The 27,702-nt window shown below is 41.8% G+C and overlaps 1 protein-coding gene across 3 annotated transcripts; it reads right to left on the bottom strand.

Annotated features, from left to right (window-relative positions):
* Window positions 1–1,037: 1,037 nt before the first annotated feature.
* On the bottom strand, window positions 1,038–23,036 carry PDZK1 (PDZ domain containing 1). 3 transcript variants are annotated; one of them, XM_060234438.1, is made up of 10 exons: window positions 22,781–23,036; window positions 20,577–20,645; window positions 17,738–17,949; window positions 16,253–16,502; window positions 14,229–14,365; window positions 13,388–13,583; window positions 7,250–7,446; window positions 5,580–5,768; window positions 1,887–2,192; window positions 1,038–1,494 (listed from the first exon to the last, which is right to left on the bottom strand). In XM_060234438.1, exons 3-10 carry the CDS (start codon window positions 17,945–17,947, stop codon window positions 1,435–1,437), a joined length of 1,545 nt encoding a protein of 514 aa, XP_060090421.1. In that variant the 5' UTR covers window positions 17,948–17,949; window positions 20,577–20,645; window positions 22,781–23,036; the 3' UTR covers window positions 1,038–1,434. The 3 variants fall into 3 exon arrangements, with proteins under 3 accessions (XP_060090421.1, XP_060090422.1, XP_060090423.1); XM_060234439.1 differs by having other exon boundaries at window positions 22,960–23,034; XM_060234440.1 differs by lacking the exon at window positions 20,577–20,645 and having other exon boundaries at window positions 22,781–22,896.
* Window positions 23,037–27,702: the final 4,666 nt, after the last annotated feature.

Below are 27,702 nucleotides of genomic sequence, written 5' to 3'. Positions count from 1 at the left end.
TGTTAACAACCTTACTAGGTCTTGCAAACTGATGTCCATGGCTTCCTTTATTGAATTAACCCATATTATGTTAGATCTTCCTCTTTTCCTGCTGCCTTCAATTTCATCAAGAATTATTGTCTTTTCCATGTACTCTTGTCTTCTCATAAAGGGACCAAAGTACAATAGCCTCAGTTTAGTCATTTTAGTCATTCTAGGGAGAATTCAGACTTGATATGATCTAGACCCTATGTATTTGTCTTTTTGGCAGTCAATGGTATCTGTAAAACTCTATTCCAACACCACATTTCAGATGAATCAACTGTCTGCTTTCTTCTTTGTTCAACTTTCACACATACATAATAATGAGAAAACAATGGTGTGGAAACTGTGGTATGAACTGTATTGATTATGGTCACCAGTGACACATTCTTATATTTAAGAAACTTTTCTACCTTCTTCAAGGTTGCCTCTCCCAGTCTAACAAAGTTGAAACTCAGCGGGGCAGCCATGAATCAAGGTGGCCATAATCAAGACAGTTCATGCCATAGTTTTCATACCATAGTTTCCCCCATTACTGCACCAGTATGTGTGGGGAAGGGGAAATAGAAGCAGAGAGGGCAAAGTCATGAGAGTTGATGGATACACTTCTGTGTCTTGAATCAAAGTTCATGTTTCATTTTAGAAACCTCTCTGCCTCTTTCTGACAGAAGAATTAAGACAACACTGTGTAAGTTCTATGATCAAGCAGTAGGTAGCAGATGTGCATTTTTTCATTTTGATCATAGAGTTAGTACTGAGGATAGCTAATAACTGTGGGCATGCCAGCCTACAAGATGACAGCTTGCAACTCACTGGGACAGAAATGTTTCAGAGGTTTATGTACTAGGGGAAAAAAAGCTTAAATCATTTTAAAATTATTAGGATTTGTAGAATCTTTCGGGCTCAAGTGCCATGTTCTACTGGAGAAAGTTTTCCTTCCAGACGTTTCGTTCTCAGTAATTTTAAAATTACTGCCTCAAAATTTTCTGCTAGACAGAAGATACAATGTAATATGCTTTTAAAACAACTGATTGCATGTTTATTTGGGATACATGTAGTAACTGATCATGCACCATTGAGAGGCCTCTCCATCTCTAATTAGGAGGGTTACATACACTTGTCACAATGATTTTAATGAAGCTTAAGCACTGATGTGCTGGATTGTGGTCAGTGTGGGCAGATTTGCTACTTAAACAAAAAATGGTTCTGGAATCCAACAAACACTATCTCCACTGAAGCCAATAGAACTAATTATGCTGTTGGTCCACCTGACCAATAGGAGTAACTCCTGCATTGTCCAATGGGAATAAGTTTCAAGTAAGTATTCATGTACAGTTACATTAACTTTGCTTCAGAATGGGAGCAAGTTAGGTTTGCCCATTTAGGAACAAAATTCAGAGATTGTTTGTGGCATCACAATTTGGTATCTTCTTCTTCTGAGTCAACTGAGAGTGAAGAGAAGGATGAGCTGGCCTAGAGGAGAAATAAACAGTGTTTGAGAACAGTTGGCACCCCCAGCAACCTGTGACAGGACAGTTACTGCACATTGCTGACTGTTAACAATGAGTTTTATTGTGAAGTCCTCTATGGAGATACTGCAATGTAAGTCCATTGATATCAATGGTGATTTAGGCACTGGGTGAACATGTGAGTCAATAGCTTGGTCTTCTCTGCTAACTCTTCATTATTATGGCCTGATCGCATGACCACTCAAAGCCTAATCATGTTAACTTGGAACTGAATACCATTGATTTCATTGGGGCTTATGTAGAAGTAAATATATTTAGTATTGTAGCGTTAATTGAGTCAGTTGTATTGCTAGAGCTGTGTGTTTCTACTCTTTATAAGCAGTGTGATAGACTTACCATCTCATGTACTTCTGATAACAGTCTTTGTGGCTCTTGTGCCTCTGCATAAGGAGGAGGATCATTACTGTAATCATGTAGCGGAGCTACCACAGAAGCAACAGCAGCAGCAGCAGAGGGATTATCAGACCTGAAATGCTGGTGAGCCTTTTCTGCACGCACCAATAATGTCAGCCTGTCACCGCCCTCCCGGATTCTTGCCACCACCATTTCATAGTCTTCATTTTCCACATTTACACCATTCACTTCTATCAAAACGTCATCATCTTTCAACCCAGCTATATCTGCTGGTCCACCTTTCTGTACCTGTGAATATATAGTATTAGTTGTAGCTATTGCCCTGCTGGAGTCTATGAGAGCATGGGATAGGCAGCAGTTCACATACCCCTGAATTACAGTGCACTTATTCAAATTAGCACGGGTTGCATATGTATGACTTTTGCAAACAAGGAATGGGTTTCTCTAACTACTTACTTTTTCAGTTGATAAGACAACAGAGCTAATGTTGTAATACATTCAATATTTTAAAGCTCTGCTAAATGAGACAGGATTGGGGTAATTAGGTCTTTTTGTTTGTGACCCTGTTTTCATAGAGCTGTACATTTTAGCACAATTGTTGTGAAACATACCAAATAGTTAGGACTGACATGAAACAGAATATATTTTCTAAAACTCCCAAAAGTGTGAGTGCCACTGCTTCATAAAATGGAACCTCTTTTTAAATGTGTTGTGTGTCTCAGGCCTGCTTGCAGAGTAACTCCATGATATAGTCCCCCTTCCCAAAATAAAACCTAGTAATCTCATCGGTTAACATTGAATGTTTGGGTGTTATCTTCATGTTTAGTATTTTATAAATATATAGTATTACTGATTAGAAGGCAGTATTTGATGATTGGTCATAGAGGCAGCATGGTGAAGTGGTAAAGAGTCAGACTAGTATCAGGGAGACCCAGATTCAGATCTCCACTCTGAAGCTTGCTGGGTTACCTTCAGCCAATGACATTTTGCCTAAACCTACCTCCCAGAAGTCTTTGTTCCTCTTCTTCCATCCTATCCTTACAAGTCATCTCAGAAACAGTTGCAACCCAAATTTAGGTTCTGACCCACAGTTTGAGAACCACTGCTAAGAAAAATTCAGAATATATTTTTCCCTGGAGTATCCCACCATCTTAAATAAGTAAGGTTTTAAAAAGTGTGTAATTAGTTTAGCTGTTCACTAGCTCGTTAGCACATACCTATATTTAAAATGTTTTTGTAATGTGGCTCTTATAGTGGCACAAATAACATACATGCTGTTTTATGGCAGGGTTACCCATTTTGATGGTTTGCATGTAATTCTGAGTTTTCCCATCCAAATGCAAGATGTGTGACTGAGAGATAAGATACTGAAATTTAAGGTTCTGTTCTGATAACAATGGGGTCTTTCTCTGACATTAGGAATCTTTTGCTGATACAAGACACATCTCCTGTGGGTGGGATGTGTCTTTTCCACTGAAGCAAAGTTCCTTGCACCAGCAGATAGCTCCACTATTAGCAGAACAGAATTTTTGAGTGGAACTCTATGTCACCATTAGCTAGACTTTGTAATAGGCACTTCACTTTCTGAAGCTCTGATGTCTTCAGTAGATGCAGTCAGTTCCCAAGGCAGTGACACTGTGTTATGCATTAAGCTCTACAGTGAGAACTAGTGTGATGTAGTTGTTCAGACTAAGGCTTTGGGTAAGTTATTCTTGCTTTCAGCCTTTACTACTTCACAGATTATAAGGATGACATTGGGGGGGGCGGGGGGGCGGAAATCACCTGAGCTCTTTGGAGGAAGGATGTGATGAAAACATGATAGATACAATGAGGTAGTACTACCAACATCTTATTGTTATGTGTACACAGGCATGTGGACTGTCCTAGTGCTAGAGATATTAAGACTTACTGGATAATTCTAGCAATATATTCAGTGCATCATGTGGACTTTTGCATGTCACCATGCCCTTAACTTTCCAGTCCATTTTTTGTTCTTGGATAGACTTTTAACCTTTTTATTTTTTTGCATGTACATTCATGTCTTGGGAGCTGGCTTAAAACTAAATAAAACTAAAAGTTGATGTGAACATTCACATTTTAAACTTGCCATCGGTGAAAAAGCAGTATCATGAGAAGGTCATGGGACACTGCTCAATCTGCAGTTTTATAACACTGAGTATTGGTGTCCCAAGGATATATGCTATGGTACAGAAAACACTAAAAATGCTTCCAGGATTGACATATGACAAATTCAGTGAAAACAAAACAGGCTTAGCTAAAGCTGTTACTTTTGGAACCATATTCAATTCTGACAACCGTAAAGATCAGCACAGTAGGACCCTAGTATGAGCAGTTACTCAGTGGGCAGTCCTCTCCTCAATGTTATTTAACATCTGTATGTGCCCCTTTGCCAAACTGGTGCAGAATTTTGTGCTAGGGTGCCATCACTACACTGATGACACCCAGTTATATTTGTTGATGGGAGCTGACCAGATGTCACTCCAGCAACTTTGGCAGAGGGGCTTGGAGGCTGTGGTGGGATGGTTGAAATGGAGCCTGCTGAGATTAAATTCCACTAAGATGGAAGTTCCGTGGCTGGGTAGGGAAGTCTCAGGTTTGGGGTGGTGACTCCAGCTCTTGGTGTGCCCTTAAGACCAGCACCAACTGTCAAGAGCCTTGGGTGTGATTCTGGATGCCTCCTTATCAATAGAAGCCCAGATCACAAATATTGCCAGACGTGTTTTTTCAGCTTTGGCATGTCAGGCAACTGGCTCCTTACCTGTCCCACCCTGACCTAGCCACAGTAATCCACACAGTGGTCCAGATTGGACTCCTGTAACTTGCTCTACATAGGGCTACCCTTGAGACTGACCTGGAAACGTCAACTGGTCCAGAACACAGCAGTGTGGGTCCTTACAGGGATCCCGTGAACAGCACATATTTGACCTGTGCTGCAGAAGCTGCACTAGTTACCAGTGGAGTGCTGGGCCAGGTTTAAGGTTTTGATGCTTACCTTTTAAGGCCCTTAAAGGTCTGGGACCCACATATCTTCAGGACCGCCTCTCCTGACTGAGGAACATTACGCTCTGCAGATAAGAACTTGCTTATGGTCCCTGGCCTGAGAGATGTCCAGATGTTCTCAGCCAGGGCTTTTAGAGCCCTGGCCCCAACTTGGTGGAACTCTCTGCTGAGTAACATCTAACCCCTGTGGGACTTAATGCGGTTTCACAGGGCTTGTAAGGCAGAGATGTTCTGCCAGGAGTTTGGTTGAGGGCACCGACAGCATCCATCTGGCTGGCACTCTTACTCCTGGCCTCCACCTGCAAGGTGGTGACACAACTAGTAGTGTTGACTGCCATCTGATCAAGCTGACTGATTGTATTCTAATTCTAATATTTTAATTTTAAATTAGTATAAGTATGGTTGTTTTATCTATCGTGGTACACTGACCTGAGCCCTCTACAGAGAAGGGCAGTATAAAAATTGAATTTAATAAATAAATAAAATGTTGCAGCAGTCCTGCTTAAGGCTCAGATTATCTGAGATAATCTGATATGGTATGAGGGATCAAAAAGGTGGCCCAGTTGTTCCTTATCTTCATATCTTTTTTTTTGTCCTGTTTCCTTCATACCTGTCCATTCTGACCCCTTGTATGTATGAATTCTAGTTTAATACCTCCTTGATGAACTGGCCAGGCAAATCCTGGATAGCATTCAAATGAAAACCAAATCCATTGGGATCTTTGACCAGGCTGCAGAGTCTGGGCTGGTGTGTCTCCTGCTCAGTATGGTGTGTCAACACTTCTGCTTCGCTTAGAGATGGTACCATTGTTTTGTGACAGGAGAGAAATGGAGAAATTTGAGCCTGAGAAACAAAAAGCAAAGACACCTTTTACTGGGACTGTATTTTTTATAACAAAAACCTTTGATGCATGTGGTAAGGTACAGCAACAGCTGGTTTTGCAGATGTATTCGCTATGCAGCCTGAGGTTTCTCTCTGAAGCACAGACCACTTCCTCTCTACTTCAGAAACAAACATAAACAGGCTCTGAAAACAGGGCAGGAACCCACTGCAGAGTAGAATAACCTGCCTCAATTAAAAGTTCTTATCCTTCAGATCTTGAAGGATGATTTCTAGAATCCTATTGCTATTTAACCAAGGTTCCTGCTTTCTTTCTTTTCTGAGTTCATGCATGTAACACGTACTTCACTAACTTGTAAGCCTGTATGCATCACACTTTGATGGTACCAAGTGCCAAACTGCAGATTACTTGGGAGATCAGTGATTGACTCTTTTTATAGTTTAATATTTTTAAAAATAAAATCGCTGCAGGGGTCCCTGATTTGGATGGAGCCACAGTGCTGGTGGGGGGGGGGGGTGGGTAGCTTCTGCATGGACTGTTTATAGAAGAGCCATTTCTAGTAGCTGTGGTTGGGGAACAACAGCAGCTCTAGACTGTGATCTCTATTGGGAAATCATATGAGGTAGAGAGGGTAAGAATTCCTTTCCTCCCCCGGTGCCATGGCTCTATTTAATCTCTCTCCCTCCCCACTACTTAAATTGTTGGTAGTTTTGACCCTGAATCTTCCACTTAATGTGTAATTTATACTTAAGAAAATATGTATTCTAAAGACTGGTGACATTTACAGTGAAATGTTGTCAGAACAGAATCATAAAATATAGGTTGTGCTGCACACTCAAGTGGGGTCCTATTGGGTTGGTCTCATTCACCAAAAAAGTGGATAAGGTGGTGCTGAATTCTTCAGCCATTATGTGCCTCTGCAGCTGCTTCTGCCTCTTATTACAGACCAGAAATCATGCTGCTAAGACAACTGGAAATGAAAGTTTTTTGAGGAGCAGGGAATGGTAAATGGAGGACTTCAGTATCCCCCTTCCAGTCATGAATTCAGACCTCTCATTTTCTCTACCTGTTTTATAGATCAGTCATGTTTAAAGCTATGGTTCTGTGATTATCTCATCTACCTGAGAGATTTACAGATTTGCTATTCCCATTTCATTTTGTTTTCTTATGCTTCTGCGAACCTTTTTGTTCCACCTGATTTTGTTCTTGGTGTTCCTTATTTGTTGCTTCTTATGTGACATTTCTTATTTGCTATTTGTAAGGAAGTAGCACAGAAATTAAACAGTAAAAATAAGGTAATGTTAACAGGAAGACATGCATTCACAAAGGTATTGTGTACACTCTTTCAAGATGATCACGGCAGATCTAAAGGTTAAACACTTTTTTTTTTACAAAGTGAAAGGTGGTATTCTCAGAATGCAACTCAATGTGCTCATTACTTGATTTTCCAAATTCTGTCTTGTATTCCAACTGTTTTTGTTACCATTTTGTACATGGTGTCAGTCTCTTCATCCATCACTAGCAGTGTAGTTTTTTCACCCGACTCCCTGATCTTCTCCACCACAGAATTGTGGTCCAGTGTCTCAACCAGCTCTCCATTTACAGCCACAAGAATATCATTTTCCTTGAGATCTACTTTTGCTGCTGGACTGCCAGAATCAATGTCCTTAATTAGGTGACCTGTCCTCAGAAAGAAGAAAAGTCTGATAACAAGACTGTTCTAAGTATTTTACTCATGGTTTTATTGCTTTGAGATGATCTTGATTTAATGAGAATTCTGCCTGAAGAACAGGTTCATGTTGTGACTGGTATACATTTCACTAATTAGGGAAATGGACATCGCTATATCTAATTCTCAACATAGCCAAATCTGTGGATACTTAGATGTGGGGACTGGAGCCATGAAAAGACGTCAGATCTTTCTACAAACCTGAAAATCACCCCAGGTTTTAAGAAAGAAATAAATTGAGTGGCTAGCCCTTGCCCCCAAAATAATAGAAGTAGCAGCTGTAACTTATAAGAAATGAATGCCCTAAGGGGCCATTGTTAGGCAACCACAACAGTATTTGCCAGACTTCAAGCCTTGTTTTATGTCAGTAAAAGGGGTGTGGGTGTGCTGGGCCTTTCCAGGGCTGTTTTGACCTTACAAGAAGCACTCATTGGGGCCAGGCCCAGCTGCAACCACTGGGTGACTTGCTACTACGTGACTTGCATAATTCACCCAGGATTGGCTGCTTGCTACTCTTCACTGGTAGTCACCATGATGTGATGTAGTGATTAGAATTTCAGGCTAGGATCTGGGAGACCCAATTTTGAATCTCCACTTTCGCGTGGAAACTTACTGGGTGACCTTGGGCAATTATACATTCTACACCTAACCTCATAGGGTTGTGAGGATAAAATGGAGAAGACAAGAATGCTGTTAGCTGCGTTGTGTCCCCATTGTGGAGAAGGGTGGTGTATAAATGAAGTAAATAATAAATATAGCTAAAGATGGGAGACAGGTAGAAGGTGGCTGAGAAGGAGAGAAGGGAGCAGGTAAGGTGAGGATATAGGGTTTGCCAGGAGAATGGAGACAGGAAATAGAGTGGGCAGGGGGATATGGGAAAATGAGGTGCCCCTCACAAGATCTTGAAGGTTCTGAACTGCCCAGCTGGACCCAGCCCACCAGCAGGCACTGCCCAACTGGACTATTGTTTTTCAAGATGGATTGCTGGTTGGAAAGAGGGAAAGTTGAATATAGGGGTAGGTTGGCTGGTGGGTGGAAAGAAAAGGCAGGCATTCAGGGAAGGGAAAGATGAACTAAAGAGGGAATGGGAAATGAGATATTTCTCCCTGCAAAGCCTTGCAGGTGCCTTGCTTGTGGTTACTTATTTTGCACAGCCTGTTTTGTGTCTGCCTGTACAAGTTTAATTTTCTTTATACACTTTAACTCACAAAAAAATACAGATATCAAACAACTGGTTACCTAACCTGCCAAAAAGAGTTATAGCTTAGCAGACAAATGTAGAAAACAGTCCTGTGACGAGGGCTTTTTTTGTAGCAGGAACTCCTTTGCATATTAGGCCACACACCCCTGATGTAGCCAATCCTCCTGGAGTACAGTAGGCCCTGTACTAAGAACCCTGTGAGCTTTTGGAGGATTGGCTACATCAGGAACGTGTGGCCTAATATACAAGGGAGTTCCTGCTACAAAAAAAAAAAAAAAGCCTTGCCTCCTGTGACACTTTAGTTAACAGACTTACTATGGCCTAAACGTTTGTGGGCTAGTGGCCACAGTTCTTATCTTTCTAATGTTTGGACAAAATTAGTCTACGGGTAACTATTACAACCTGGTCTTCTTTGTGGGAGATGGGATGAGGAATTAAACCCATTGTTTTGCTTATGTTTATTTTGCTTATTTTAAAAAAGGTATTTCTTCAGTTGGCCATTTTTTTTAATGTATCATCTTCTAGTTTAGGACACACTGAATGTTTCTGGAGAACTATGTGTATGCTGCATGTATGTATGCATACACAGAAATTACTAAGAAATGCAAGGTACGTATGGGACTATGTGCAGAAGATGATGATCACAGTGACCATTCACAACAGCACTCATTGGAAATGCCCAGTTCTGTGGACTTGCTAGACTAATTGAACACGGGTAGATGTGAGAGGAACTCTTCATTGTTACTGAGCTCTAATTAGATAGCTTCAAAATGAATTTGATTTATTGAAATATTTCTTGTACTCTCAACATTTCTTAAGTGGCATACACATTCATTAAAAGAATGCAGTAGATAAAGAATGAACCCTCTACCTCAAAAGCAGAAGAACTTTTCTGGGGAAAGTGAGAACTGTATTTGAATTCATATCTAAATGCTGCCTACTATGCACACTGAGGCTCTTTTGGGGGGAAAAAAAACCTTTTTTGGTAAGAACATAAGATCCATGCGTCAATGAGAATGAGATGACAATGGTTAGCCATATATTTCTGGGAAGTGAAAAACTTCGGTATGAACTCAACAGCTGCCTCCTAACAATGTCTCTGACTGTTACTAGACTTTATCATCCATTAATGTGTCTGTCCTTTTATTTGTGAATCTTTATTAAAAAGAATTCATACAAGCGAAACATCTACATCATTAACAAGCTGTGTAATAGCTCAAGTTACAATACTGCATAAGCAGAGACCAATTTTGTACAAAATATCATTCATTCACCTTTCTCTGAGTTTTATATGATGCATTAACTTAGATAAAATCAACATCTCCCAGACTTTACACAAATATCCCTGAAAGCTATTTGTTATCTGCCCAGTTTTTGGATAAAGCTGGTTTAGCTGCAACTTTTTCATTTTTTTTATTTAGTTTATATTATATTTATATATTTATATTCTCATATGTATAGCTGGCTCTGCTGCCTTTGGGGATGGGAATGAAAGGATGATGAATTAAACCCATTGTTTTACTTAATTTTTAAAGAGTTTAGGAGAAAATGCAATAATTATCCACATAGTTATAGAGTAATCCTTTGGAACACATCTAAAAGAGCAGTATCAAAACATTAACAAAGTGTACCCTTGCCTAAGCCTCATTCCCAACAGACTTCTGAACTTGTGCCACTGAGTTACTGGGAACTAGCATTCTAGATGATGGAGAAGGAACAGGTTCTCCTTGGAACTGATTAAAATCAAATGACTGGCATGCTGGCCTTTCATAAAATAGTAAGCAGGCTTAGCACTGCCATCAGGAAGGGTGAGGTCAGTCTTGGGTGGCAGATTGTATAGTACCATTCAAGGACAACAATTTCAATAGTTTATTATATTTTAATGACTTCCTCATATGAACCTGCCTTATACTGACTCTATATCAGATCCTCAGTCCATCAAAGTCAGTATTGTCTACTCAGACTGGCAGCAGCTCTCCAGGGTCTCAAGCTGAGGTTTTTCATGGCTATTTGCCTGGACCCTTTTTAGTTGGAGATGCCGGAGATTGAACCTGGGACCTGTTTACCAGGCAGATGCTCTACCACTGAGCCACCTAGGGTGACCATAATGTCTGAAGGCCAGCCAGGGACACCTTGGGGGGGGGGGGTGGAAGGTGGAAGTGTTTCAAGCCCGTCCCTGTGGCATCGGTCCCATCGTTGTGGGACCCAGGGGGCCGGCGCAGCAGCACGCCGAAGCAGCCTGTCACAGGTCGAGATGCAGGACAGGAACCCGGAAGTGACCGACAGGCTGCTTCAGCGTGCCGCTGCGCCGGCCCCCTGGGCCCCACAACGATGGGACCGATGCCACAGGGACGGGCTCGAAACACTCTATGACCCCTCAAAAGAACAGCAGTCTAGCTCGCTTCCCCCGAGCCCTGCCGCCATAAGCCTCAAGGGGGCTCATTTTGCGGCATCTCCCGGCGGGAGGGTGGCATCCGCACGGGACACATATCAAATGAAAGAGGGGGCGCAGGGCTATCAGAAACAGCCGGCGGAGGGAGTCGGGAGCCCACCCCACTGGGGGATCCACACCCCGAAAGTGATGAAGGTGGCGCAGATAGAGCCAACAGAGCAAACAGGACAAAATAAATAGGCTGCATTATGCAGCACAGTTGAGAAAGTGCCTTATCCCATATACTGATGAAGTAAATACAGGATCTGAGAACAAAATTGCACCAGAAGACACAAACACAAAGCTCCCTTACACTGAATCAGTGCTTGGGTCCACCAAAGTCAGTATTGTCTACTCCAGTCACAAACACAAAGCTCCCTTACACTGAATCAGTGCTTGGGTCCACCAAAGTCAGGATTGTCCACTCCAGTCACAAACACAAAGCTCCCTTACACTGAATCAGTGCTTGGGTCCACCAAAGTCAGTATTGTCCACTCCAGTCACAAACACAAAGCTTCCTTACACTGAATCAGTGCTTGGGTCCACCAAAGTCAGTATTGTCTACTCCAGTCACAAACACAAAGCTCCCTTACACTGAATCAGTGCTTGGGTCCACCAAAGTCAGCATTGTCCACTCCAGTCACAAACACAAAGCTCCCTTACACTGAATCAGTGCTTGGGTCCACCAAAGTCAGCATTGTCCACTCCAGTCACAAACACAAAGCTCCCTTACACTGAATCAGTGCTTGGGTCCACCAAAGTCAGTATTGTCACATAAGAACATAAGAGAAGCCCTGTTGGATCAGGCCAGTGGCCCATCCAGTCCAACATTCTGCGTCACATAAGAACATAAGAGAAGCCCTGTTGGATCAGGCCAGTGGCCCATCCAGTCCAACACACTGTGTCACATAAGAACATAAGAGAAGCCCTGTTGGATCAGGCCAGTGGCCCATCCAGTCCAACACACTGTGTCACATAAGAACATAAGAGAAGCCCTGTTGGATCAGGCCAGTGGCCCATTCAGTCAGGAAGGGGGGAGGGAAGGAAGGAAGGAAGGAAGGAAGGAAGGAAGGAAGGAAGGAAGGAAGGAAGGAAGAAAGGAAGGAAGGGAGGAGGGAGGGAAGGGAGGAGGGAGGGAAGGAAGGAAGGAAGGAAGGAAGGGAGGGAGGGAAGGAAGGAAGGAAGGAAGGAAGGAGGGAAGGAAGGAAGGAAGGAAGGAAGGGAGGAGGGAGGGAGGGAAGGAAGGGAGGAGGGAGGGAAGGAAGAAAGGAAGGAAGGGAGGAGGGAGGGAGGGAAGGAAGGAAGGAAGAAAGGAAGGAGGGAGGGAGGAAGGAGGGAGGGAGGGAAGGAAAGAAGGAAGGCCAGCCGCCCCCCCGCCAGCCGTCCCTCCCCCGCCAGCCGCCCCCCCCGCTTTTGGCTTACCTGGATCCAGGGCGGTGGCGGCCTCTCCTCCAGGCTGCTGGCGGGGCTGGCGGCGGCTGCGGAGGCCGGAGAGGCCGGCGCTGGTCTCTGGAGGCCTCCAGGGACCAGCGCTGGCCTCTCCACGATGCCTCCGCTGGCCTCTGGAGGCCTCCAGGGACCAGCGCAGGCCTCTCCACGAAGCCTCCGCTGGCCTCTGGAGGCCTCCAGGGACCAGCGCAGGCCTCTCCACGAAGCCTCCGCTGGCCTCTGGAGGCCTCCAGGGACCAGCGGAGGCCTCTCCACGCTGCCGGCGCTGGCCTCTGGAGGCCTCCAGGGACCAGCGCCAGCCTCTCCGGACCCCGCGCGCGGGCAGGGAAGGCGGGGAGTGAGGCAGCCAGCGTCCCTGCGCGTGCACACACCGCTGTGCGCACGCGCAGGGACGCTGGCTGCCTCACTCCCCGCCTTCCCCGCCCGCGCGCGCGGCCCGCCGGCTCCCCGCTGGCTATACCGGGACTTTGTAATGGTCCCGGTATAGGCAGCCCGGGAGCCGGGAATTGGTGGCCAGAACCGGGAAAGTCCCGGGAGACCGGGACGGTCTGGCCACCCTAGAGCCACCATCCCTCCCCAGAGACTGAGAGTGCCATTAAGATTTTTTGCCTCAGTCTCCAGAGTGTTTTGGGTTGTCTCTAGTAGTAAAGCAGGCCATTTTGAGAGATAAATAGTCTTATACTGCTTCTGTGCATTTTGGCTGCTTGGTAGATGGTGCCCACTGATGCATGCAGGACTGAGAGTGTACTACTGATGCTGCAAATTAGAAGGCCAAAGCAGTAGACATGTGACTTGGTGGTCTGGTTCTTACCTTTAAAATTTTGTTCCATTCTCAGACAGAATCCATAGCCATTATTTTCTTTTATGAGCTCAATAGTTCGGGGTTTGTGAGGTAAAAATTTCAAACTGGCCGTTTCTCTCTTCAGTGGCAAATTCTGTCTGTTGTAGTAACAGTCTGTTTCTTTATTTGACAACAGAAATACAACTTGATTTCCAGATCTTCTCACCTAGAAATACAGACAGCCTACTTCTGTCAGTCCTTGTAGGATGAAAGAATCAGAGAGCATTTTATTTGCAAAGTTCCAGTACTCATAAGGGTGTTTCGAATATCTGTTCTATACAAACATGTCCCATCCATATTTTTAAAGACTTAAACAAATTTGTTATTTATCATATGGCAGAGATACACACAGGAAGCATATTATAATAATATAAAATACATAACTAAGTTAATACAGTGGGTATGCAGAATGATTAGGGATAATCCCCCTAAGTACAAATATCTGAATTTTCAATCCATTCAGTCACAGCTGGGGAGAGATCCATCACATCTGTATGAAGGTTAAATTGGCCTGTATTGAGGAGCTGAAATCTGCTTTGCCAAGGCCTGCTCTATACATTTGATTAACATGGAACCTTCTATCCTGCCCTTTCAATAATTCTGGATCTGGGTATTGGGACTCTAGTACCCATTCTTCTGAATGAACAGGGGTGATTATTCAACAACACAACCTTGCAAAAGGGAGAAGAGTAGGGACAAATAGACAGCCATCATTCATTCTGGCTTTAGTGACCAATGTACTCTTAGAACAGCCAATAGAACAAACTGAAAAAAGAAAGATGGAAAGTGAGAAGTTTGGGCTGACAAGTACCTTATCAACCACTTCCTCGTGAGTATCATTCTCTACATTCTCTCCATTGACTTCAATCAGGCGGTCATTTGGCTGCACTCCAGCTTTTGCAGCTGGGCCTTGTGGGGATATGTCAATAATGAACAATCCCTTTTGACCTGGAATAAAGAAGAAAATGGATGGAAACTGAAACACCTATTTCCTTGTTAACTAGGTTCTGTGGGGCCTGGAGGTGAGGCAGTAATATTTGTCTGGTAGACTTGACACTTATTTGTTCAGGGAACAGTTGTAACAGGTACAGATGTGTGATCTGAGCATCAGCAGCATGCCTTTTCTGGGCCTCAGGAACTTGTATCTCATAGACCAGCGACACTTTATGCCTTTTCTGATACTGCACAAAGCGATGTTTACAGAAATGTATTGTGGTGGCTTGTCAGTAGCAGCAAGAATAAAGTTGTTATTAAGCAGCACTTATTCTTCCAGTGTGTTGATTATAAATTGGCTTGCTACTGTGTTTCCAAAGGTGTTTCCTATGTCCAAAGAGTTTTTCCTTTGAATTACTCTTTATCATTTAAAAATAATCTAGCAATTGGTGTGTGCAGTATTGTAATAATGCCTACAAAGAGGACTTATATCTGTATTATGTAATATATATAATCATGTTCAGAAGTTAGGTAAGAAATATCATGCAATATAAAAGAACTAGATATGTGGCAATTTTCTCAGTCCTCTAGCTGACAAACACAGCTAGTTTCATGTGTCATTTAAGACACATTCAGATGACTCCAAGTCAGAATTTCAGATATGCTTTTAAAGATATCCCTACCCAGGGTACACAGGAAGTATAATTCACAGAGCAGTCCTAAACAGAGCTGTATCCTTTCATGTCCATTGAATCAATATAGCTGTAAGTCAACTATAAAACATACTTTGATCCACAAAGCTAAAAGAGTCGAGTGCAGTTTATACCATTCACATGGCCCAGACCATGATCTAGATCTTTTCATGTCCTGGAAAGGAAACTGCATAATAGCTACCATCCAGCATTGATGGTGGACAACAATTCCAGTGATGGCTTGCATAATGAAATAACTTTAACAGATCTGACACAACATAGAAGAGTTTTCATATCACTAGTACTTTTCAGTGGTGGCACTCCACATTTGGATGCAGCATGCAAGTGCCAAGTAATGCAGGTACCTCTGTGAATTAGTCTTAGAAACCATAGGTTACATTGTGCCTCTAGCTGAACGTTTTGCACTCAGTACTCTTCACATTCCATATTCTTTGAGGTGCTGTTTCTGTGACTTCAGTAAATTTTCAAATTAATTCTTTAAGTATTTTCAATTACTGTAGGAATTCATCATCCAAATAATAGCTTTCAGTAAGCAATTTAGAAGACATCAAAGAATTCAGGTTTTCGCGGCTGGTAACATCATTGGGGTTTGTAGAATCTTTCGGGATCAAGTGCCGTGTTCTACTGGAGAAAGTTTTCCTTCCAGACGTTTCGTTGACTCAATGCACAGCAGCCAAGAAGGTCTGAGCGCCTGCTCCGGCTGCAACACCGCTGAGGATGTTCTCTGCAGCTGAGAACGAAACGTCTGGAAGGAAAACTTTCTCCAGTAGAACACAGCACTTGATCCCGAAAGATTCTACAAACCCTAATTTAGAAGACAGATGATGAAAATGAGCTGAACAAGTCTAGAATGTGCATAGTGGGGGAAGAGGGGAGGATAAGGGCCAATAAATTGAAACACAGTCCAAATAAGACTGAGGTATTCTTGGTCAATGACAAATCTGGTTGTGGCATGAGAAGCTAGCCTGTCCCAGAAGAAACTACATTCTTCCTGAAAAGATCATTTCATAGCTATGGAGGTGCTGCTAGTTGCTAGTCTGTGTTTTGTTTTTACTTTGTGAGCTGCCTCAAGTAATTCTTTGGAGAGGAGATATATACAAATAAATAAATATACTCTTTGCAGAATGCTTTATAGACTTTGCATATACTCTGAACTGTACTTCTATATGCCTGTCCTCATTGTTCTCACCAGCAGTAGTCTTCAAGGAGAAACCGTAGCTATTTTCCCTATCCTTTATTAGGTAGCAGAGCCGGGGTTGTGGAACTGGAGCAGGTTCACTGTTTGTTGCAATCTGGGGATGTTCTAGTAGATGCTGTGTCTTTGACTTCTGACTCAGTTTTTCCAAAACAGTTCCTTCTTTTTGTGCTTTTTCATAAGATTTTTCATCCAGGATGAGAAATACTATAGAATTTGGATTTTTCCTAATTAAATCAGCTACCTGTAATGGATGGAACATGAGGTTAAGTGGCAAGATTAAGAATCAGGAAAATGTCTCTTTAATGTTTTCTATTATATATCTCACAACAAGAACGGTTGGTTATGGTTCCTCTCCCCCAACAGCATAGGGATTTTGGGTTGCAGCAGCAGCACAGGAGGCAGAGAAGTCCTGGATCATGGGTGGAAATCCCCTGTAAGATCCAAGCTGGTTATAGCTCTTCACCTTTGTATTTATTGAAAAGAGGACTTGTGTAAAATCATTGCATAGAAAGTCCATTGAAGTAGATGTATAGCACAAACACAAGCTGGTTTAACAGTTACTTCTCTGCCAGGAACAGGGTAACAGGTAGTATATTGATCGCTCAGGGCCACTGTTCTTTGTGTGTTACATGGGAGTAAATGCCACTGAATTCAATGGGGTTGGTGTACCTTAGAGAATGCTTTTCTCTCTATAAGCTTGCCTGTTAGTTCAGACCATTCTCAAGATGAAAAGGTTAGCCTCCATATTCCACCACAATGAGATACAAGGATGCCTTTTGGGGAGGAGCAGAGCCTTTTCATTCTATGATCCATATTCTGAAAGACTACTATCTTAGTGGCCTTGGGCCAGTTACATTTTTTCAGCCTCAAGACAGCTTGTAAGTGAGGATATGGAGAAGGCCACCCTGAGTTCCTTCCTTGTAGGAAGGACAAGATAAACAGATAGATCTATTTAGTAGTGGCCTCAGAACTGTGGAATGATAACCAGCCTGGTTTTGAGTGGCTGCCACTGAAACTCTGTAGGCATTAAGAATGACTGGAAGGTTTTGGCTTGGTAATTGCTGGATTCTTTTATTGCTGTTGTTTTGAATGGTTGTGGTGATCATTGGACATTACTTCATTTTATTGTGATTTTAAGGTGTAAGCCACCTGGGAACATTTGGCTTAAAAAACATAAATGGCTTAAAAAACCCAAACTCTGCCTAGGATCAGACTGCAATACAGGAAAATGTATATTTGGTAGACACCCTAAGCGAAAAGGTGTAATACTCAGGGCTTTTTTGGTAGAAAAAGCCCAGTTTGAACTCATTTGCATATTAGACCACACCCCCTGACATCACCATTATTTCACACAGGGCTTTTTTGTAGAAAAACTCCAGCAGGAACTCATTTGCATTTAGACCACACACCCTTGATGCCAAGCCAGCCAGAACTGCATTCCTGTGCGTTCCTGCTCAAAAAAAGCTCTGGTCGTACCTGTTCATGGTCTTCCTTGTCTACAAATACTCCATTAACTCTCAGGACTCTGTCTCCATCTTTCAGACCAGCCTTTTCAGCTGGGCTGCCTTGTATCACATTCCGAATTAGGTGACCAGTTTTGTGTTTCTCAAGGCGCAGACAAAATCCATAGCTCTCTCTATCTTTTCTGGTCAGTTTGCATTCCCTGGGCTGAAGAGGCGATGTCATTTCTGGGAAGGGGGAGAGAAGAGATGCAGCTGGCTAAAAACACTTATACAGAAAGAGGGCCTAGCTGAGGTAAACTATTTTGGAGCTGCTAGACCATCCTGAACCTCAAACACAAGAGAGAGAGAAAACTGAAAATGGAAACAAATCTACTTGTGAAATGAAAGATATTAACAAGGAATTAGTTATTTTCTAAAGAATGAGTTGTTTGGTTCTAACTCATGTGGAAGAAAGTTTTATTAAAATGGTTAGCATTCATTTTTTCATTGCCACACTTGTATTTTGCTTGATGTTGATTGCAAAAACTAAGTCTGTGGGATTCTGGTATTAGAAAATTGTAAAAGGCATTTGCTCCAGGCCATTCTTAGCAAGTAGATAAGGTATCTACACATTCTGCAATGATTACATAACTTTGAAAATGATTTTTTTTTTTGCTACCAACATGTTTCCTCTGTTGTTCATTCTCATGACGTATTTTCTTTTAAGATTCCCTCTTGCATAGAGAAAGTTTTCTAACACTCTTTGGCATTTGGAATAGTATGGATGAAACTTGTGCAGGGTATAGGACAGAGAAACACAAAAATGGACTGATAGATCTGAGAAACCTCAATTTCCCCTTTCTGATCACCAGCATTAAAATGTCTTCCCATCTCCTGAGTTTTCCACAAACAGAAGAGAATGACACTGGAGTTTGAAGTAACACAAAAGCAGTGCCTTCTGTCTAGAGCTGTGTAAAGGATGTCCCTTCTCCCACTTCCCTGTGCAAGCTAGAGGATTCTCAGGAAGAATTAGGTGAAGACAACAAATAATGCTCAGCATGTAGATCAAATAAACATTGTGCTTCACACTTCAATAGAAGCACAACATGCCAGTAATTATATTGAAATTCCAGTGTCTTGTGGTTATTCTGCACTTTGCTCACTGCTACTCAACATGTCATACCTTGTAATCTTGATGACACAGTTAATATATAAAGAGGTGATAGTTAATAAGTAAAGATCCTACATAAGTCAAGAGATTGTACTAGCTAGGTGGCATTTAGATCACTTTCACCTATGATTCTATCATATCTAACTCTGGCTTGAAAGCATGCTGGAGAGTTGAGCACTCTTACTTATCTACTTATAAAAATTTATTCATATTATTTTCTAAAAGCAGCAACTAGTACCACCAATAGTTTTTAGTAAAATGAATAGCCAGAGCTATAAGCACTTGCTAATTCTATCCTATTACCTTTAGTAATTAATCTCCACTGGAAGAGAAATAATAAATATAATTGCAGTGTTGTTTGTGTAACTGTGAGCAAGCCTTTAAGAGGAACATAATTATAATCAGAGTTATGAAGTGTATCCTCAGTTAGCAAGTATTTTACACACACATACAAGTATATTGTAAACTGGCACACTACTTAAAAGTTTTTCCCTACACATACCTATGTATCCGTTAACTAAGGACGCACTTCATGTATCTGACGATATGGGCTTTAGCCTACAATAGATCTCTCTGTCCTCAAGATTCCACAGGAATCTATTTATTTTATATTTCTGGGAATTACTGGAAAATTGTAAAACAGGGATCCTGACATATCTCAGAAATCAAATAAAATAGTTTGAAGTTTTATTTAAAGTCTTGCTATTTTTGGAACCATGCATTAGCATTGAGATCAACCTAACTTCCAGACAATGAAGGACTGAAGCTGCAGTTGAGTATGGGGCAGTTAGAATGATATATGAACTTGTTCACCAGAAAAGTGGAATTAAATGGAAGGAACATGATGGAAAATTCCATTTTTTTCCAGTGCAAGACTTCAATGGTTATGCCCTGATGTAGATAGCCCAGGCAAGCCCAATATCATCAGATCTTGGAAGCTAAGCAGAGTATTGGCAAGTACTTGGTTGAGAGACCAGTACTCAGGAGGACAGGAGCAGGCTTTATTCAGCAACCTCTCTGAATATCCTCCAGACTCCCAGTAGGAGTTAGTCACCAGAAATCACCATGATTTCCAGCTGCGTGAGTGCACACACACACACATGCACAACCCCCCACCCCCCAGAAAAGACTTTATTGATTAGGATGCACTTTTTAAAAAAGTGTATGTTCTGTTTCACTTTAATAAAGTGGTTGCTGGTTTTTTAGAGCTTCCATAAAACATTGTCTTCTGATCATCCCTTGCCAGGTTTTCTCCATCCTGTAGTGCTGTTTCTCAAATCTGTGTTACTGAAGTTGTTTGTAAATAATGCAGTAAAAGTTTGCCAGCACATTGCTTGGATGGAAGGGTGTGCTTTTCTAAGATCCCACCAGCACTGAAACCATGTCCTGCCATTGTCCTCATGGACTCCTTTTCAACAGGACTTAAAATAGTACTTATTATAGCACTATAGTGTAATAGCAATTAACAGTTTTTCAAAATGATTCCTCAAAAAGCCCTCTGGTGGCAGGAAATGCAGGTAAAATACCACCTTCCTAAGCTCTATTGTCAATGCAAATTCTGTATTCATAGCAGCAATGAGTGCACAACAGAGAATCTACATGGATGCTGCTGTTGTTCATATCTGGCACAATTAGCATCAGTAATCTCATACACATTTTTAGTATCATATGTGAAAACAATCCAAATCAGATGAATTCTTACCTGCATTGGTAGACTTGTTCCCAGACTTTTCCTCAGAAGTCTCTAATGCTATTGTTTCAGTACACAAGGCTACAATTTGAATGAACAAAGGTTGATTTAAAAGATGATTTATTTAACAGGCCTTCGTTGTACTTGTTGAACTCCTTGATAAACAAACTTGACCCCACCCTCATTCTTCGTAGTTGAGTTGCACTGACTTTCCTCTTGGCAAACTTCAGATCCTGCCCTAGTATTTCATTACAGGTGCTGACGTCCTGCAGAATGTAGCACAGCTTGAGTGTGTGGACAGTCCTCCATCTCCAGGTTCTAAGGACATCAGCAGCTTCATCTCTGTCCATCTGAATTCATCAGAACAATGGCATTTATCTCTCCACCACGAGGCTTGGAATACTTATTTGTGGCCTTCTGCAAGTGGGTATTAGCTTGAAACTAATGTAGATATAACAGCACTGTACAGTAGATGGAATTTCATTGGCCTTGAGGAGTCTAAGCCCTGAGCCTCCCAACAGAATTAGTATTCCCCACATATTAGTATTTGTTCAAAAGTATTCTAAACTGCAGTTCTGCACTAGACCTTTAATCCTGGTTCAGCCCTGTCCCCAAACTGACATTCTGAACTTAATCATGGAATCATAGAAACCAACTCTAAGAGTTTATGATTCTATAATTCCAATGTAGAAAACCAATCTGAGGACAGAGCAGAACCAGAATTAAAGGTTTAGTGTGGAATTGGATAGTAAAGTCTTTAACACAAGACAGGTACATCAGTTAAAACTAAGGGATCCAATCCAACATAAAACTAAGACATTAAATTTGCCCATTATAATAGGCAAAACACAGTAAAGCAACCAATACAATTAAATAAGAAATAAGGGGAAAAAACATTCTAAACACAGAAATCCATGTCTGAAGAAAAATCTACAAAGGTTCGAGCTCCTGGTTGAGTTTTCACATGGTAGGAAACTTGTACCGCAATTTGGGGAAAGCTATAAAAACTGCTCACTTCTCAGTAGGCACAACCTGATGGATAATGGAACCATCAAGGTATGTTTTATGCTAGATCTGAAGAAGCAAGAAGATACAAGCCCCTTCCTCCAAGTACAGCAGTTTTGTACCATAAATTATTTAAAAAGTTAATATCCAGACTTTAAATTTATCTTGGAAGCAAACAGGTATCCAATGAATATCATAACAATATTAATACAAAGTTTGAGTCCAGTGGCACCTTTAAGACCAACAAAGTTTAATTCTGGGTATAAGTTTTTGTGCTCATACACCTTTAATCAGATATGTACCTGAATATGGTATTAATGTTATGCATTCTTCACAGCTTGCCACCAAACTTACTTTGATATCTGCTTTTTGGATCGACTGAAGTGGGAAATCAAACCTGGTTCTCCCAGATAGAACTCTGTGCATTTAACCACTATACCAAACTGGCTGTGGTGGAATCACCACACTAGTTTGATGTAGTGGTTAAGTGCATGGACTCCTATTTGGGAGAACCAGGTTTGATTCCCCACTTCCCCACTTGCAGCTGCTGGTATGGTCTTGAGTCAGCCATAGCTCTCACAGAATTGTCCTTGAAAGGGCAGCTTCTGTGAGAGCTCTCTCAGCCCCACCTACCCCACAGGGTGTTTGTTATGGGGAAGGAAGATAAAGGAGATTGTGAGTCACTTTTAAAGGAAGCCCAACAGAGATTACATTGCAGTTCTCCAGTCAGGAGGCTACTATATTATGCATCATAGTGATAATCCAACCTTCACTGATACTGGGACCACCTATTAGCAATTCTGCCTTGTTATGATTGTGTCAATGTATTCCCCTTCAGTTGATTACTGAAGACAGTTAAATCTTTCAAGGACTGGAACAACTGACCTGGATGGAAACATAGAGCTGGGTGTAATTAGGATATTGGACAACTGATCCCTTGACCCTGGGCTATCACTCTTAGTGGTTTCACATAGATATTGAACAGCATAGGGATACAGTGAACCCCTTAAGGAAGTTCAGTACAGAAGAATATCCTTCTATACTGTCTTCTAGAATCTCTCAGACAGGTAGAATCAGAAGCACTACAATGGGTAGTCTATTCAGGAATGCTTAACAGTTGATACCATCAAGACCTGCTGCAAGGTCAAGGAGAATCAATAGGAACACATTCTTTTTACTTCCCTCTCTTAGAAGAGGTCTTCAACACTTACCAAAACTATATTGGTCTCGGCCTTCAGTTTGAAGCCATGTTGGAATTTGAAACAGATAACCCTCTTCATCCAGGAGCTGGAACAATGCATTCACAAAATGGTTGACCACTGGGTTTAAGAATGAGAGATTCAAAGCCTATAATTCTTGATGATCAAATGTTCTTAACTTGAAGCCTCACTTTAGTTTCCTTCAAAGTAGATGGCAGCATGGTTTTCCTCAGCACAACAATTCCATAAAAGCTTAGAGTACTCTGACAGAGACTACAGTGAAATAAGTGTGAGAAATAACTAGCGTTAAATGCTACTAAGCATACACAAGATACAATCAATTACAGCACAGGGTGATTATTACGAAAACGTTCCTAATGAAAAGAAGAATTAGATTGTGGAACATGACATCAAGCAGGTTTAAGTGTTGCAATCTGTCCCAGAGATAGAAGTTTGAGTAATGTGTAAGGTTAAAAGGGAGAAACATGTGTGTAGTTCTGAGAACCTTGAAGAAGGGTGGGATAAACATATTAAAGTACAATATATATCTCTGTTCTTTTTTCTCTCACTGTACCTGTTTTTCTTTCCCACACTTGGGCTCTACTAAAGCTGGAGAAGGCCTCGCTGCATCTTCAAACTTAGAATTGCCACCTGTTGTTTGGACAAAAGGTGTTTCAATAGTTTCATGCCTGGTGTAATTGCAAGAGACAAAATAAAGTGCCTTCAGATATATTCTTTACACGTCCCAGAGCTGAATTTTGTACCAGGACTCAGAATCAATGTTCTGTTTAAGCTGCAGAGTCTCGTGAGCAGAAATTCTGCTTTGTGAGCTACTGCATAAATTATTGTGCTCTGTGGTCATCTTTCCTGAGCTAAGACAAAAATGTGTGAGCTGGAGGCTAAAAATCTGTGAGTTAGCTCACACTAAATAAGCTTAGAGGAAACACTTCTCAGAATGTGCCAAGATATATACAGTTACAGCACCAAAGAGCTAGGGTGATTATTATGAAAATGTTAAAATGAGCAATATGAAACACTAGTAAAGAAAAGGGTGCTTTTGAGCATATTTCCTTCCCCTAATTATCCTGGCCCTTGAAATGTCTTCAGTTAGGAGATAAGGGCTTTCAGATCAGAAGGCATAGTGTCTAGAGAGATTTGAGTCCTAGCTGCTCTCTTTTTACAAGTCAAGAGCTGTCAGCACCTGAGCAGATAGAAACCTCCATGATAGAGCTTTGTCAATCATTTCATTGTATCTGTACAGTCTATGGAGTATTTTATCATTCTGTTTCAGGGGCCCCAGATTTTTTAAGTTTGCAGAAACCTTGGACTTCTGACACAAAGTGATTGGCATTACCATAAAATGCCAGCTACAGGAAATGGAGCCACCCACAAAATATCAGGAAATGAGGTTAGGTATAACTCAGTATTTCAGGCAAAAGCTCTATTTAGAAGGACGCTTTTAAAAATGAACATATTGGCTCAAAATATTTTGTTGTATACACACAAAATAAATATATACATTGAGCTAGTGAAGAAACATGTCTTGCAGTATCAATCATATCAAGGAATGGGTACAAAGTGGGAAAACGTAGCTCGTTCATGGTGCGGAACAATAAACTGAACCATGAACCGAACCAGTTCATGGCTTTGCCAACTCTATTAAAAAGGACCACAGTTTGCAGAAAGCCTGAAAAACAGCTGAGCAGTGGGGAACACCTTGATCCTGCTGCCCAGCTGTTTTGGGCTGTCTTCTATAGCCCTTTTAAACTTTAAATACCTAAATTTTAAACTTCTGCATATCCTTTAACATTTAAAGGAACTGCAGGACAGCTTGAAACAGCTGAGTGGTGGGGAAGGCCTTCCTGCTGCTCAGCTGTTTTTGCTTCTTTCTTGAAGAACAGAAAGCAGGGACTTAAAGGGACTCAGAGTCCCTTTAAACTGCTGCTTTCTGCTCCATCCATGAACCACTAAAAGTTTGTGAACTCATCACAAACTTCTGACCGTGAATCACAAATGGCAAAATTTGTCATGAATTTTGCTTCATGGTTTGGTTTGTGCCCATCCCTAATCACATCTCTAATGGCCAGTCAGAAACTCTGCTAACCAAAAGTCCCATTTGGCCCACTTACTTTCTAAAAACAATTGGTGGGCACTAGGAAAGTGTCATGGGTGACGATCACAACCAGGCAGGATCCTTGCTTGAGCCAGAAACTGAGCCCATAGCGGGCCCCTCTAGTGCTTCTGAGCCTGTAGCCAGTCCCTCTAGCACTTCTGAGGTTGACAGCTTGCCACCAGCATTCCCCGCACCTGACTCAGGAGCAGAGGAAGAGGAGGAGGCACAGCTGCAAGCAGGGAGCCCCCCTGATTCATCCCCATGAGTAGTGTGGTTGAGGGAGTGACTCTGCCAAGACTTAGTGGCCCGGTGGAGGGATGCACGCCTACAAGGAAGGCAGTCGCTAAGTCCTGAACTTTAACTGGAGTTTTCCCACTGCTAATTGGTACATCACTGGAGGCTCATTTAGCCCGTTTGGGACTCGGCTCTCCGGAAGCAACAAGTCACTTTTGTCATGACCAGCGTCCACCCCAGCTCTTGTACCCTTGCTCGTACTCTTGGCTTTCTGACTCCCAGTTCCTGAACACCTCATTCTACACTCTTGGGCTTGGCTATCTGACTTGGCTTCAGTTTGGCTTGACCCCAGACTGAACTTGGACTTTGTTCTCAGCCTGTAACAGAAAGGTTTCAGCACTCACAGGTGACGCATTAGAGTCCCCTGTTCTACTGTCATCTTTATTTCCAACAATGAGAAAGGCTAGAGTGAGACTTGGAGATGAAAACAAGGACTTAAACTGGTTTCACACAGCCAAAAAAATGATATATGCTGTCTACTAAGTACAAAGACATCTAGAATTTCTTCATCCATTATATCACATTCTCAGCATTCAGGACTATTAGGCTATTTAAATAATGTTGAGATAATTCTTCCTCCATCCCCATAGTTTATAGGAAATTGAATGAAAGATGGCTATGAGGAGATCAGATTTTTTTTTTTTTTGGCCTTGGGATAGTTAAAATTCTAATAGCTGTTTGCAAGTGGGAACACTTTTGTGCCAGCAACTAACATATTAAGCTTCAATAGGCAGAATTTCCCTTTTCTCTCTTACTTAACAAAGTGCAACTGGTAAAGAAAGGTGTATGGTCACCACTGGCAACCTGGTTTATGGAGCCACCTGTCTAAATAATTGGGAAAGTATTCCATCTTTGTGCAAGATCAGAGTAACATTGGTTCCATGGTGGGCTTGATGACACATATGGAACAAAATGGCAAGTAGTCACCACATCAGCCTTCAAAGAATTAAAGTGGGCAAGTACTAAAATGGGCAGCAGTCTGAACTCAACTGATAAACTGTTCAGAGCTTTTAAGAGAAACAGTAGGGTATAAATAATATTTATAAATAGTTACTTCAGACTAGAATATAGAGAAAAACCTGGGCAAGTCACTCTGGGAATTTATCTTTAAATGTACCTTCAAAAAATTCACCTTGAAACTATTGCTTTAAAATACCTATAGAATATGAAGTAGTGTAATCCAATCTGGAGAGGATAATAATCTTCCCTAATAACACTGGAGAGTGTCCTCTTGTTCACAGGGGCATTCTTAGCAATTCTTGGGCCATAGGCAAAAACTACCAGATGGGGCCCCAGAATCACCACATGCCCTGCCTTCTGCCCATCAGAGTCTACCCCCTGCTATCTTCCCACCTGAGCTACCTCAGGCCAAGCAAGGTGCAGCCCTGAAACCAGCTGCCAATGGAGCAGACGTGCATGTTCTGCTACTGCTGAGGGGGGCAGGTTCATACAGCCTATGATGAGCTGGCTGTCCTGCTCCCCCCCACCACTAACTTAGTCAATTGCCCAAACCACAGAGGGGCATGCATGTGCATAGTGGCAGGAGCCTGTTTGCTCTGTTTTTACCCCCACATGGTGGGTAGGGCTGTGCATGGTGGTGGGACCCTGCTGAGCCCAGGGAAGCTGCTCCAGATGCCTTGTAATTGAGTCCTCCTCTCCATATCCACAAACCATTCTATGGTAGCAATGCTAAACTAGACATTGTGTGGCTGACAAATGCATATCTAGAACTTGTGGCAAGTAAAGCAGTTGAATTTGTTGTGGAAGTCTTTGACAGGCCAGGAACAATTAAATACCCCCTTCTTTTGCAAGAAAAAGCCCAAATCTGTAACTAATAAATGCAGTCAATCATTAAATTTCAGTATTAATATTTTAATACAAACTCTTCCTCTCTGTTGAGACCTTGCACTTCCAGTCTAAATTTTAGTCAGTATTGGGTAGAAGATTACTCATTTACTCTCCAGTAAATTACTCATTTACTCTCCAGTACCAAAAGACTGGAAAGTGTGACTGAACAAAACTGTGCAACTGAACAAAAACCAAAAGACTTGTTGAAATGTATGTTCTCTAATATCAGTAAAGTTAAGGATTCCAAATAGAATGTATTAAAACTAGCCAAACTGTAGCACAGTCCTTATTACGGCTCCTGATTTGGTTTGCTAATCCTTTTACATATACAAGGGTAAGAGGCAAGAGTTGACACAGTCAATGGCTTCTTCTTAGTCTTTGAAAGATCAGTATTCCAAAAATCCTCCAATAAAGTAACTTTTAATACTATTCTATATATAAAATGAACAGGAAAGGTTGATACAACTTGGCTGGCCTGTAAAGTAGATAATAGTTTGTTCTGTCCAGGTGAATAATTGCCCTTATCTGCTGGTGGAAAAGCCAGATCTTCTTATCTTGACCTGAATTTCCAAATCACTTCAAGTTCTATTGACCAGAATTCCCAGGTGACTCCAAGTTTTTGGGTAGATGAAAATATTGCTGTTACCTCTGGGCACTAATTTATGGTTACTCAAAACAA

This window comes from Heteronotia binoei, chromosome 3 (genome assembly GCF_032191835.1).
Source record: "Heteronotia binoei isolate CCM8104 ecotype False Entrance Well chromosome 3, APGP_CSIRO_Hbin_v1, whole genome shotgun sequence".
NCBI classification, from domain to species: Eukaryota; Metazoa; Chordata; class Lepidosauria; order Squamata; family Gekkonidae; genus Heteronotia; species Heteronotia binoei.
This window is presented reverse-complemented; position numbering and strand designations above follow the sequence as displayed.